Source organism: Chelonia mydas, chromosome 17 (genome assembly GCF_015237465.2).
Source record: "Chelonia mydas isolate rCheMyd1 chromosome 17, rCheMyd1.pri.v2, whole genome shotgun sequence".
Classification (NCBI taxonomy): domain Eukaryota; kingdom Metazoa; phylum Chordata; order Testudines; family Cheloniidae; genus Chelonia; species Chelonia mydas.
Genome location: NC_051257.2, coordinates 23,275,292 through 23,289,936, shown reverse-complemented (window position 1 = coordinate 23,289,936; position 14,645 = coordinate 23,275,292). Strand labels below are relative to the sequence as shown.

Here is a 14,645-nt window from a genome sequence, read left to right as displayed (position 1 = left end):
CCATGCAAACAGGAGATCAGTGCCATCAGACTCTTTGGTACTCTTGGGGTTATTACATCTGAGTCTGTGCTTGGGCATGTTCATCCCTGAATTCAGACTAGACAGGTATCTACCTCAGTACCAATACTGACTTCCAACATACCCCCGGTACCAAAGGAATTCAGATACTCAATGGACTTCTTTGTCTCCAATGAACCAGAGTCTCTACTGCCTACTCATACTGTGCATTTCTCGGTACCAGTATCTTCTGGGTCAGCAATTACTCGTTTTTCATTGAGACCCTCTACTTTTCTGACTTTTCCGCCATCCACGGAGAATACGTATCATCTATGTGGAAGAGGACTCTGATTCGGACTCATAGCTTTCTGTTCAAGAGTCTTATTTATTCAAAGATACATTACTCTCCTCCGCACACAGAGAGAAGGGAGGATAGGCGACCTCCACCTTCGAACAGCTGAGATGACCAATGGTAGTATCTCCTCCTATGCCCTATGGTTCTTCTCAGTGGTCTCACTGCGATCCATGGGCCCTATACCACCAACAATTTTTAAGGGCCCTGAGTCCCTCTCATAGGGAGCATAGGCAGTCTCATTCTCCTGTGCCCTCACCCGCTCCTCACTAACCAGAACCGCTGTAGTAGACCTTAAAAGAACAGAAGGCAAGGACTGACAAGGAAAGTAACATCTCTCACAAATATTTCATTATCATCACCAGATGAGGCTGTAATGCCTCCGCCACCTTCTGTGGTGGATGACTTTTGATAGTTCCATGAGCTGATGAAGCGAGTGATGGATACACTTCGTATTCCTTTTGAGGAAATCCAGGACTCCCATCATAAACTCCTAGAGATTTTACATGCCTCAGCTTCCAGATGTATGACACTTCCAATTAGTGAGGCACTTTTAGAGCCAGCCAAGATGATCTGGCAAACTCCTGCAACAGCACTCTCTACATGCAAGTGTGCCGACAGAAATACTATGTCCTGGTCAAGGAGTCAGAATTTTTATTCTCACATCTTAAATAGAATTCCTTGGTTCTGCAGTTAATAAACATGGGAGGCAGTACAACACCAAAGACACTGTATACCAAAGACCAGAAGCATCTTGATCTTTTTGGACACAAAAGGTACTTGCCACAGGAGCACTGTGAAGGCCATCATAAATGAAGGTCAGCTCTTGGCCAAGACTTCTTTACAGGGCTCCTTAGACTCAGCTAAGACTGCATCCCAGTCCATTTCTACTGCAGTCATGATGTGATGACCATCTTGGCTCCAGCTGTCCAGATTCCTTAGGAGGTACTATTGTAGAGGACTTTTCTTTTGACAGTCACAAGTTTTATTTTTGAATTCTACTGACAATTCCCATCACAGTTTGAAGGATTTGAGGACAACACGTAGATCCCTTGGGATCTATACACCTGTGAATAAAAGAAAATTTAGCAGATGTCAAACAGCTCAGAGATCTCTGCCAGCTCACTTTTCTACTTTCTGTAGACCTCCTGAACCTCCAGCCAAGAGACCAAGGTATTCCAAGAAGCCAGCTACCGTCACAGCCACTTCATCTTAGTCATCCAATTTTGATGTCTTGGTTGAGAGACTGACCCACCCACTCCACAGGGATAACTGCACTATTCCATCCTCTCTCACCACCACCACCCCCCTTTGGATATCATCTCTCCCAATTTCAACCTGCATGTCAGGCCATAGCATCCAGCAAGTGGGTTTTGTCATAAGGTCCAGTTACTCCATCCCCTTCACCTCCATCCCTTCCTCTTACCACTGCTTCTCCATCCCTTTTCAGGGACTCATCTCATGATCGATTGCTTAGACAGGAGGTTGCCTCTCTTCTACACTTAGGAGCTACAGAACCCATTCCAGTACAGCTCAGGGGAAAAGGGGTTTTAGTCCAACTACTTTCTGGTTTCCAAAAAGAACAGGGGATGGAGGCCAATATTAGATCTCAGATGTCTGAACAAATATGTAAAACAGCTGAAATTCAGGATGGGGACTCTTGCAGCTATAATTTCCTCCATAGATTCTGGGGATTAGTTTGTGGCTCTCAACCTTCAAGATGTTTATTTTCAGTCATGATTCATCCCTCTCATAAGAGATTTCTTTACTTTGTAGTCAACTGTGACCACTACCAGTATTGCACCATCCCCTTTGGCCTCACCTTTGCCCCAAAGGTATTCTCAAAGATCATGGTAATTGTAGCTACCCACCTATGTCTTATGGGGATAATCGTCATCCCTTATCTTGACAATTGGTTGCTCAGAAGTCCCTCTTATCAAGAGGTATTTTCAGCAGTACAAGTGACAAGGTCACTATTCCACAGTTTAGGCCTCCAACTCAATCTTGAGAAATCCACTTTGACACCAGTACAACAGATGTTTTCAGGACTCCTGCAATTTAAGATCCTCCTACCATTGTCACACCATCAGACCCATCCTTCTTGGGTTAGGGCAGGGATCTCAAACTCAAATCTCCATGAGGGCCACATGAGGACTAGTACATTGGCCTGAGGGCCACATCACTGACACCTTTTCATATAAAGGTACAACTGCCCCCACTCCACCCCTTCCATGAGGCCCCGCCCCGCCCTGCCTCTTCCCACCCCCATTCCAACCCCTTCCCCAAAGTCCCCACCCCAACTCTGCCCCCTCCCTGCCCCTATTCCAACCCGTTCCCCAAATCCCCGCCCGTGTCCCGCCTCTTCTCCGCCTCCTCCCCTGAGCACACGGCTCCCCGCTCCTTCCCCTTCCCTCCTGGAAAGCGCTAAGCACCGCCAAACAGCTGTTTGGTGGCAGGAAGCACCTGGAGGTAGGCAGAGGAGCGGGGATGCAGCGCTTTGTGTGGGAGTGGGGGCAGCGGGTGAGGGGAGCTTGGTGGCCGCAGGAAATAACTCCGGGGGGGCCCGGGTAGCTTGGTGGGCTGCGGCCTACATACCATGTGTTTGAGACCCCTGGGTTAGGGGGTGCATCTGAGGTCAGACACAATCCAGGACTAATAGTCATCCCGAGAAAGGCTTCTTCATATCAGTCTTCTAGAGTTGAGAGCAGTGAGAAGTTCTTGTTATTCACTTTCTTTCTCTGATCAAAGTCAAATCCATCAAGATCATGACAGGCCATGTGGCCTGCATGTTTTACATCAATCGTTGGGGCAGGGTGTGTGTCCTCTCACTTGCACTGGAGCGGTAAACTGCTGGAATTGGTGCCTCGCCAACCAAATAGTGATCTCAGTTTCTTACCTCCCTGCTATACAGAATACCACAACCGATGATCTCAGCAGGTAGTTCTCCTATAATTACAAATGGGGACTTATGAGTCCTCAACACCATATTCTTACCTTGGGGGTTTCCAGAGGGGGTTTAGAGCCCTCACTCACTAGGAGATGTTTTCCTTATTTCCTGGGCAAAGGGCCTACTTTACAAGTATCCACCAACGCCGTTGCTCTTCAAAGTTTTGAACAAGATAAAGAAGCACAAAGCCATAGTCATTGTGAGTGCACTGATGTGGCCAAAACAAGTTTGGTATCCTGACCTGTTTTGACTCACTTCTTGTCCACTGCTGAGACATTATCTGTTGTCTCAGGAGACTGGTTTGTTACTTTATCCCGGATTAGAAATTCTGCGACTTCAGGTGTGACTCCTTGATGCTTCTTGGGGGTAGAGACTTCCTGTTCAACAGAGGTGCAACAAATATTGTTACATAGTAGAAAGACATTTACATGAAATACTTCAGAAATGGAAGAGACTTCACCACTGGTATTCCCATTATCAAGATTCTCCTGTTCACTCTCATCTTCCCACAGTTTTAGTCTACCTGTTGGAATTGAAAAGATCTGGTCTCCTTAAGAGTTCTCTCAAGCTCCTCTTGGTGGCTTTGTACCTTTCACTCACTGGTAGAAGGTTTTTCATTTTTTTTCTGACCCCGGGACCCTAAGGTTTCTGAAAGGACTGATGAACCTCTTTCCACAGATTAGAGAACCTGCTCCACTATGGGACTTGAACCTCATTCTTAATTGCCTTATGAAACACCCCTTTGAACCATTAGCTACATGTTTGCTGCTTCTCGTAGCCATTGAAACTGCTTTCTTGGTGGCCATAACTTCTGCTTGGAGGGTTGGAGAATTGGAGGCTTTAGTGGCAGATTTCTCCCCGCCCCCACCTTTTACAGTGTTTTAAAAGACAAAGTATTATTGTGACTACATCCCAAGTTCTGACCCAAGGTGTCTTCTCAATTTCATATAAATGAAACCATCCATATCCCATTTTTCCCCCTCAAAACTACCTCAGACTTGGCAGGAAGCTATCTTCCATATGTTAATTGTCAGATGGGCATTAGCCCTTTATCTGAGCAGAACCAAACCTTTCCAAAAGTCTACGAGGCTGTTTGTTTCAGTTGCAGACAGTTCATGGGGATCCACTCTCTCCACCCAGAGACTCCCCACTCACTCTGTATTTTAAGGCAATGTTTCACTTACATGGGATGATTAATAGGCAAACAAGGAATTTGGTTGAGGGCTTTAGAAACCATGCCACGTAGTAGTGCACACAGAAGAAAACGTGCACTAGTAAGGAAAGACTCACGGCTTAAAATTGCAAGCAGTAGTGCCATAGTCAGATGTTGCAGCAGCATGCACAGGGCTTGCCTACATTAACATTTATCTTAGAGGCAAGCTGGGGTGTGAACCTACTCTGCCAGCACTAGCTTGCTGGGGACTATCTGTCGGTGTGGACCCTGTTGACACACATGCAGTTTGTTAATGCACTTTGATCAAGTCCCATTTCAAAGGGAATTAGATCAAAGCATGTTAACAAACTGTTAATAGGTGCACCAGCAGGGTGCACATGGACAGTTAGTCCATGGCAGGCTAGTGCGGACAGGCTAGATTCACACTCCGACTTGTCACAAACTAAGGCTTTGTCTACGCTCTGCGCCTTTTAGCGACATGTCTGTGCCACTACAGCCATGCCGCTAAAAGGCGCACAGTGTAGCTGCTGTTTGTCGGCGGGAGAGAGCTCTTTACTGCCTAGCCTGCAGAGTACAGGAAGTTTGAACAGCCTGCCAGTATAGCCTGTCGAGCAGTCATTTTGGTTGGTGCACTCCCAGCTATTGGAGCCAGCAACATGGAGGCACCGTGTGAAGAACTTCTCTTGCTTGCACTTACATTCCTGTGTCAGGAAACTGGCAGAGCATCTGTGAGGTGCTGGTGGACATTTCAGTGGTGTTTTCTGTCCCATCCAAGATACCTGATGGATTTCCTGATGGAGAAGGAGGAGTACCCTCGCTTGGCAGACTCGCACTGGCAGATGCTGCTCAGTACAATTGGCATAGCTGCTGATGCCCCCTATGTAGAAGCACAGACTGGTGGGTCACATTGTCCTGTAGACCCGGGTTGACCAGCAGTGAGTCCAAAACTCTCACGTGAAGAAAGCTACATTTCTGGAGCTTTGTGAGCAGCTTGCTCCCACTCTCCAGTGTAGAGACACAACTGAGGTCACCCTTGCTGGTCCAGAAGCATGTTGCCAAAACCGTCTGGAAGCTGGCTACCCCGAACTGCTACAGATCCCTTGCCAACCAGTTTAGGGTTGGAAAGTCAACTGTGAGTAAGGTGGTGGTGGAGGTATCTGGAGCAATCACGTGTGTGGTTTATCCTGTGTGTGGCGGGCATTAAAGATATTCCGGAGGTAATTGCTGGCTGAGAGAATAGGGTTTCCTAACTGCTCTGGGGCAATTGTTGGGACTCATGGACCCATAATTTGCCCTCCACAAGGAGAACATGAGTACATAAACCACAAAAGTTACTACTTCATTGTTATGTGGCCCCTTTTAGACCACAGAGGCCAATTTACGAGCGTCAACGTGGGCTGTACTGGAAAAATTCACAATCCCAGAGTTTTTTGCTGCTCAGGAGTCTACATTCATGGACAGGCTGGGACACTATTCCCACTAAATGACATTGGCATAAATGGAGTTACTTTCCCCACCATTATTCTGAGAGACCCCGCATACTCCCTTTTGCCTTGGCTTATGAAACCATACCCTGATTTCAGAGGCCCTGGCAAAAGAAGGTTTAATTACATTCTTGGTAGGTTTAGAATGGTTGTTTAATGTGCTTTTGGTAGATTAAAATAATTAGTTCTGGGCAAAAACTGACATTCTGCTTATTCTGTGGTTCATAAAATCGTTTCTCTCAAGGTGGCATGGACTACCTGTAACTGAAATAAACTAGATATGGAAGTAGAAGACTGTTCCCCAAACACACACACTGAGTTCACCATTTCCAGGCAGCTCTATAGACCAAACAGGAATGGTTACAGAACGGCATATTTCAAGTCCTTACTATTGAAAGGAAAACATGAGTGATTGACTAACAAACGTCTGTGACTTCACAGTGAAAAGACTTTTTACAGCTGTTATGAATGTTTGAAATTTCCAGTTGCCATTTTGAACTCCATGTGGTCAGGAAACCTGGTGGGGTGGGTGCGGGACATCAAGGCACTCTGATACAGTCCACCATTAGCAGACACGTGCTAGTAGCCAGGGCTTGTCATAACTTTTGTGTTGCTTCTTAGAGCAGAAATCCCTCCCATTACTGTAATAATAAACTGTAAATTGGAGTCATAAACTTACCAGGCTCTGGGGCAACTTCTGACTCCATTGGGTTTGCTTCGGGCTCAGCAGCAGACATTTGGGCTCAGGCTGGCTCCTGGGCTCTAGGACGATGGGAAGTGGGAGGGTCCCAGAGTTAGGGCTGCAGCCCAAGCCCAAAAGTCTACACCGCAATTAAACAGCCCCTTAGCCCGAGCCCCGCAAGCCAGAGCCAGCCACAGGTGTATAATTGCAGTGTAGACATACCTACATAGAGTTCCTTCTCAGGGTTGTCTCAGACTTTCACATTAGCCAGTCTATTCATCCTCCTGTTTTTTCCCCCAAACCTCTTTCTTCCATAGCCAAAGTAAAACTCCACACACTAGGTATGCTTAGAGCAGTGTCCGTTTACATGGACTGGACTACATCACTTAGAGCCTCACCAAGACTGTTAGCTCTATTTTGCGGAATAGATAACGGGACAACCAATGCCTTCACAGTCACTAAGTGGGTTTTGGACTGTATACATACCTGCTGTGTGCTAACAGAGATCCTCCTGAACATTTGACTTGAACCCACATAGTTTTCATCACCTCCCTCAATAATGTGCCATTGACTAAGACTTTTAGGGAGTCATAGCATGGAAGTCACGGGAGGTGACAGTACCGTTCTACTCGTTGTTGGTTAGGCCTCAGCTGGAGTATTGTGTCCAATTTTGTTCACCAACATATAGAAAGGATGTAGAGAAACTGGAAAGGATCCAGAGGTGAGCAACAAAGATAATCAAAGGAATGGAATGCTACCTATATAAACAAAGGCTAAAGTAACTGGGTTTGTTTAGTTTGGAAAAGAGGAGATTAAAGGAGTGGGGGAATATGATAGCGATCTTCAAATACTTGAAAGGCTGCCATAAAAAAGATGGAAAAAAAGTTCATTCTTGCCATGGAGGGCAGGACAAGAGGCAAAGGATTCAAACTACAGCATAGCAGATTTAGATTAAATCTTAGATGGGGGAGGGATAGCTCAGTGGTTTGAGTGTTAGCCTGCTAAACCCAGGGTTGTGAGTTCAATCCTTGAGGGGACCATTTAGGGATCTGGGGGAAAAATTGGGGATTGGTCCTGCTTTGAGCAGGGGGTTGGACTAGATGACCTCCTGAGGTCCCTTCCAACCCTGATATTCTATGATTCTCAGGAATAACTTCCTAACTGTAAGAACAGTAGGACAATGGAACAAACTTGTGGAAACTCCTTCACTGGAAGTTTTCCAAAAGATGCTGGAGAGCCATCTGTCTTGGATGTTTTTTCCTCCAGATCAGATTGGCAGAGACCCTGGGTTTTTTTCACCTTCCTCTGCAGCATGGGGTATGGGTTGAACTAGTGTAAATGCAGGTCTGAACGAGTGTAAATGGTGGATTCTCTGTAACTTGAAGTCTTTAAATCATGATTTGAGGACCTTAGTAACTCATCCAGAAGCTAGGGGTTTATTACAGGAGTAAGTGGGTGAGGTTGACTAGGTGATCATGATGGTCTCTTCTGACCTTAAAGTCTATGAGACAGAACAAATCCTGCATCTTGGCAGGGGGTTAGATGACCCTCGTGGTGCCTTCTAACCCTGTGGTTCTCTGATTCTGCAGCCAAGCCAGATGGTGCTGAAGGCACAGCAGAGGAAGCTGTTAGACCCACAATAGGGACCTCCTTACAGGATGGGGAAGCAGGCAGATACCGGACACAGTGTTGGTATATAATACTGTAAGTACTCTTTATTGGGGGAGGTTTAGGTTGGATATTAGGAAAAACTTTTTCACCAGGAGGGTGGTGAAACACTGGAATGCGTTACCTAGGGAGGTGGTAGAATCTCCTTCCTTAGAAGTTTTTAAGGTCAGGCTTGACAAAGCCCTGGCTGGGATGATTTGATTAGGGATTGGTCCTGCTTTGAGCAGGGGGTTGGACTAGATGACCTCCTGAGGTCCCTTCCAACCCTGATATTCTATGATTCTATTGCTTACAAAATAAACCTCATTCACTCCACATTCATACCCCAAACATATTTCACCAGAGTCCGCAGATCAGAATGAAGTCCTGATGGCCAGTCGAGGTTCAATTAGATCAGATCACAAGATGTGGGGAGCCGGCAGAAAGACCACATCTATATCCAGACAGGGCTCTGGTTGTTGAAAGACTTCAAATTGCAAATGTGAGAAGCCTCCATTTATAGTCCACTTTGTGACGTCATTACTTTTTTGTCTCTGTTGTTTGGGCCTTTCACCCACAACTCAGTTCCAGGCAGGCCTCCAGGATCCTAGGCGTGCCATTTCCTCCAATTCTTATACGTTTTTTTTATAGCAGTCCAGCTGGTGGTTTTTCTGTATCTGCTGATTCTCCATATATTTCCCAGGGACATAACAGTTGTTTTATACAATAGTGGTTGACCGCTTGAAACCTCAAGGTTTTTGCTGCAGTTGCCAATACGCAACGTACGTACTCATGTCAAAACACAGTAGTTCATCCACAGTAGGCCTCCATGGCCTATAACATATTACATGGATATATGCATTATATATGGATATATATATATATACACATATCCCAACGTTTCCTCCCTTTGATACATGATTAATACCATTAATTATTGTAAAAAGAAAAGGAGGACTTGTGGCACCTTAGAGACTAACAAATTTATTTGAGCATAAGCTTTCGTGAGCTACAGCTCACTTCATCGGATGCATTTTGGATGCATTCAGTTTCCACTGAATGCATCCAATGAAGTGAGCTGTAGCTCACAAAAGCTTATGCTCAAATAAATTTGTTAGTCTCTAAGGTGCCACAAGTCCTCCTTTTCTTTTTGCGGATACAGACTAACACGGCTACTACTCTGAAACCTACCATTAATTATTGTATCACTTTATAATTTTGCAAGCAATTCAATTTTATATATTATTTGCTCCAGAACTTCTTGTCACTTTCTTATTTGGCAGTATAGACATAGCATAATAAAGGTTAACAAAATCATTAATGCAAATAATATGACAACAGAATGTAGCATTAAATTTAGAAGAGCTGTAGCACTGGGAGACCATCCTTTAAAAACATCATACCAATGATGGACTGTCAATTGTTCTCCTTCTTTCCCCAGTTTTAATATTTGACCATTGTGGACTAGAATGTTAATTTTTCCCAGCTGAGCAGATTTAGATACATCTTTTGTATATTGCCTGATTTTTTTCACTTTCATCAATCAATTTTTCCCATTGTTCTCAATGCATCCCCAAATTAAAGGACCAGTCCGCATCTTTTGGTATCCAAACAATTTCCTTTTTTAAAAATAGAGGACCTCGGTAAATAATTCCATCAATAATGACTTCTGTTACATTACATTTACATGACTCAATTGGGCTTTTTTTTGTCATTCTTCCCCAAAATACATGTTTTTCAGTGGTTGCCACACAAATACACCCATTGCCTAAATCAAACACTCTTGTGCTATTAGAGGCTAAATTTTGCATAGTACAGTGTCTGCTTGAATGGTTCAAATGACATCCCTCTACGGACCAAGTTATCTGTGGGCGCACTCATTTATTTCACTCCCACTCCTCACAATGTTGTGTTAATTCTACTAATTTATAACCCCCTTCTTCTTGAACTAGGTGGGTCCCACTTATTTCTATTTGCCATAATTCTCCATTAATAATTTTTGGCAACCCCCAGGCCATTGCTGCTTTTCTCTGCTTCCCTGTGTTGTGTAACAGCATTCTGCCTTTCCACTCTCCCCTCAGAGTGGCTTGATTCCAATTAAACTTCTTATATTTCTTCTATCCTGCAACTCGTTGATTCCATATATGAGGATCTTTGAACCATTCAAAAGGCCATTGCCCATTACTTGACAGATTGACCATTCTCTCTCTATATTGTATCCCATAAGTTTGCATCTGTGCACATCGTGTTGCTAGTACAGTTTTATTGTTAATTTCAGACACACCAAACAGATTTACATATAGAGACATTTCCAAGGCTTGGGCTTGTTTCAACTGGAGCTCCACACTTCTTATTCCTTGCTCTGATAATGCACCAAAATTTTGTGTTACGTGTCTGTATAACCCCCAAAATCTTACCCAAGGCTGACATTTTCCCTTGTAACATCTCAATATCAAATGAGTTTAAAACTCCAGCACCAATGCCACCTACAATATATTCCCCTATAACTCTTTTATTTCATATAGTCCCATCTCCCCATTGTTGTTGCCACTCTTATAGTAGAGGTAGGGCATATAGCACACGCTCCGGATGTTGTGCACTTATGTTTATTGCATTCCTTCCAACCAGATCGTTTGGTCTACAATAGTTGGGGCTTCAATTACTTCTCCCCTTCTATTTTGGTGTTCATCTGCCATGATTCTTGGTGCAATCTTCATTCATTCTACTAGATTCTCTGAGTTCAAGGACATTCCTACCGAACGAGTGATTCTAGACAATTCACCATCCAGGTCTGGCTCTCTGCTCTCATCCTTCTATTATAATTCAGGTATTCTTGAAGTTGTTAGGTCATATGGCCACATGCACTTACATGCTCCAGCATGCAAGATTGTACCTTCACCCTCTTCAAGCCTTGTTGGTTGGTCTGTCGCCCAAAATGTCAGGTATTCGACGGGCTGGTCTGAGTGCCTCCAGCAATTCTGGACTCTCTCCAATGGTGAACAGTTCAGAGCAATGTATACTAGAGTGTTCCCTTTGCTGATTCTTTTCCAGACAGGACCATAGTCACAGATGTTTCCACAATAACACGGTTTGTGGTTGGAGCAGGAAGCATCTCTTCATATAAGCATTCTGGAGCTTCAGGCTGGTTATAATGCACACAAGTAATGTTGAGCACAGATCAGGGGCATAGTGGTTCACATGCTCACAGCAATGTATTATGTGAACAAACAGGAGAGATCACTCCTATCAGCTTTGTCAGGAGGCAGTAAAGTTCTGCCAATTCTGCATTGAAGAGAACTTCATTCTCACAGCCATTCATTTACCAAGTGCCCAGAATCACGTGGCTGATCATCTCAGCAGGAACTTTTCTCAGAATCACGAGTGGTCTCTGAAGAGCAGCGTGCTGAGATACATATTCGGAGAATGGTGCGTTCCTGTTGTTAACCTGTTTGCAGTGAAGGACAACAAAAAGTGCCATCAATTTTGCTCTCACGTGGATCTCAGTCTGGATTCCATGACAGACACATTTCATCTGAGTTGAGGATTAGCTCAGATGTATACTTTATGCCTTCTCATTCCTTAGGTAATCCTCAGGCTAAGGATGGATCATGCCAGACTGATTCTCATTGCATCAGTTTGGCTGAGACAGTGTTGGTTTTCCAATCTCCTCGGTCTTTCTGTTCTTCCATCCATTCCTCTTCCTTGTCCCGATGGATTGATTTCATTCCATGGTCAGATTTCACACCCAGCACCGAACAGTCTACACTTCCCAGCATGCATGCTGTGTGGCTAGACAAGGAAGAGAAGCCCTGTTCCGAAGCTCTTTGGCAAGTTCTACTGAATAGTAGAAAGCCCTGTATTAGGACTCCCTGTGTGGCAGAATGGAATTGTTTTTCGATCTGGTCCCTCATCTTGGGGACTCAACAATACAGTCATATGTTCAGAACATTGTGGAATACTTGTTATACCTCAGTCATCTGGTTTGTCTCTCAGTTCATTCAATTTTGGTCCTACATCCTCCAGTTCAAGGGGAAATCAATCTTCTTGAACTCCTTGATAGTCAGATTTCTGAAAGGGCTCACTTGTCTCTTTCCACCAGTGAAGGAAGTGATTCTCAGTGGGACTGTAACACTGTGTTGGCCAGGGCCCTACCAAATTCATGGTCAATTTTGGTCAAGTTCACAGTCCTAGGATTTTAAAAATCATAAATTTCATGATTTCAGATACTTAAATCTGAAATTTTATAGTGTTGTAATCATGAGGGTCCCAACCCAAAAGGGTGTAATAGGGAGGGGGGGTTGTGATATTGCCACCCTTACTTTTGCACTGCTGCTGGTGGCAGTGCTACCTTCAGAGCTGGGTGCCCAGCCAGCAGCCGCTGCTCTCTCACCGCCTCCAGCAGCAGCACAGAAGTGAGGGTGGCATAATATGGAGGGGGCTTCACTTTTCAGGGGGGACAGGGCTGGCCTTACAGGTGGGGGATGTTGTGGGGGGATTCCATGATCACCTCTCCCTGACAAACAGCCAGCCCAAGGCCTCTTTAACCCCTGAGCACTAGGGCACTGGGCTCGGGGAGGAGCAGGGCTCAGGGCACCTGGCTGAAGGCTCCTCCTGTACACCAGGCTCCAGCTGCTGGTCCTAACCAGGCTGGTGAGGGACAGGACTTCCTCTTCCCCTGCAGGGGCTACTCCCAGGGCTGGGTCAGACCCACTTCCAGGAACCTCCCCCAGCTGCAGGAAGCTCTGGGGCTGCTGGCTGGGAGCCCATTTCTGAAGGCAGCGCAACTGCCAGCAGCAGTGTAGAAATAAGGGTGTCATGGCAGAATATTGCACCTTTACTTCTGTGCTGCTGCAGGCTGCATCGCTACCTTCAGAGCCGAGGGGCTCTCTCATCTGGGAACTGATTAAGGAGGTCAGACTGAGGCTATGTCTACAGCCTATGTCAGCATGATTTATGTTGCTCAGGGTTGTGAATAAAACCACCTCCTGAGCAACATACATTACACTTACATAAGCACTTGTGTGTACAGTGCTGTGTACAGCGCTCGAGCGGGCGCGGATGTACCGATACAGCTGCGCTACTGCAGCACATCTGGTGAAGACGCTCTGTGCTGGAGAGTGTCTTCACCAGATGTGCTGTACATATAGACATTTTCTGAGAGAGACAGACAGAACCTGAAAATTGAGTTTTACTACAGCTTGGCTAGTACTCGGGGCTAACCAGAATGCTTTAACCTTTATTCCTCTGTGTTGACCTAAGGGTTTTCTATGCTGTATTCCAGTTGACTTAATAAACCCTTCTGTTTTGAAAATACTGCTTGAGTGTCACTGTAAATGCTTGGTGAGGTGCATTAATTCCTGAAGAGTGTACAAGTGTCTACCAGGAATCTATCTGAGTTGGACTTGCCGAGCAGTCTGAAGCAGGAGTGCTAAAGCTCAGAGGTTCAGTCTCAGGAGGTGGTGAGGCTGCATGGCCTTCCCTGAAGGAAGCTTGGGACCCCTTGTGAGTTGGGCACATCAAAGAGGTTCCTCCAAATGACTGTACCAAAGTTGAGGGCATACCACTGATCCTGTTAATCCATGGCAATGGGTATTCCATGACCCACTCTCCGGCCCCTCAGCATTAGAGTCTAAATTCTTGATGTTTGGTGTGGAGGAACCGAGGGGGGTCAGCGTGGCGCCACCCTTAAATAGCCTGGGGAGTTGCTCAGGACCAGAGCATGTGTGCCACCCCTATAGATAACTGCTAGGGAAGTTCTTTGGCTTTAATGCCCTTTTGCACGCACACCTGAGTGGAATACATTTCTGCATCCTCATCTTAAAGAACAACAATTACAGTACAGGTAAGTAACTGTTTTGTCTGCTGACTTCACTGCATCAGTACACTTGAATCATATTTTCAAGTTTTTCTTTCCTACTTTGAGGGCTAGGAAGCGCTTTAAAAAAATGAAAGATGAATTTCTAATGTAATCACATGACTCAATGAGCTGGGGCCCTAGGCATTTAGAGATCCTATTCCTTAATCCATCCCCATGGATACATCCAGAATATCTTCACTCTGCTTAAGAAATGTAAGTTTCAGAGAGGAACATTGGTCCATGTTTTTCCCAAGTTAGATTCATTTGAGGACAGTAAATTGTTGATTTTGAACACTGCTTATGCTTTTCCTAACTGACCTCTGTCTACAGGATGGTTGTGGACACTTCATTTGTATTGTAGGAGAGAACAGGAAACAGTAGATGCCTAAGGGCTAAAATTCTGGCAAGTAGCAGCACAAATAAACTAACAATCAGCTGTGAAATGTTTCACCTCAGTCTAGATAGGTGCATTTCAGATAAAAATTGTTTAGAAAGGTGCAGGTGC

General features: G+C 45.0%; 1 protein-coding gene across 2 annotated transcripts in view; it reads left to right on the top strand.

Annotated features, from left to right (window-relative positions):
• Positions 1-14,645, top strand: part of HSF5 (heat shock transcription factor 5) — a 61,851-nt gene that overhangs the window by 44,638 nt on the left and 2,568 nt on the right. The window contains exon 6 of one of the 2 annotated variants that reach the window (XM_043531303.1): positions 8,226-8,340. The exons of the other annotated variant lie outside the window; for it this stretch is intronic. Coding sequence (XP_043387238.1) covers positions 8,226-8,340 — 115 coding nt within the window. The remainder of the gene's footprint in view (positions 1-8,225; positions 8,341-14,645) is intronic. 2 annotated transcript variants of the gene reach the window in all.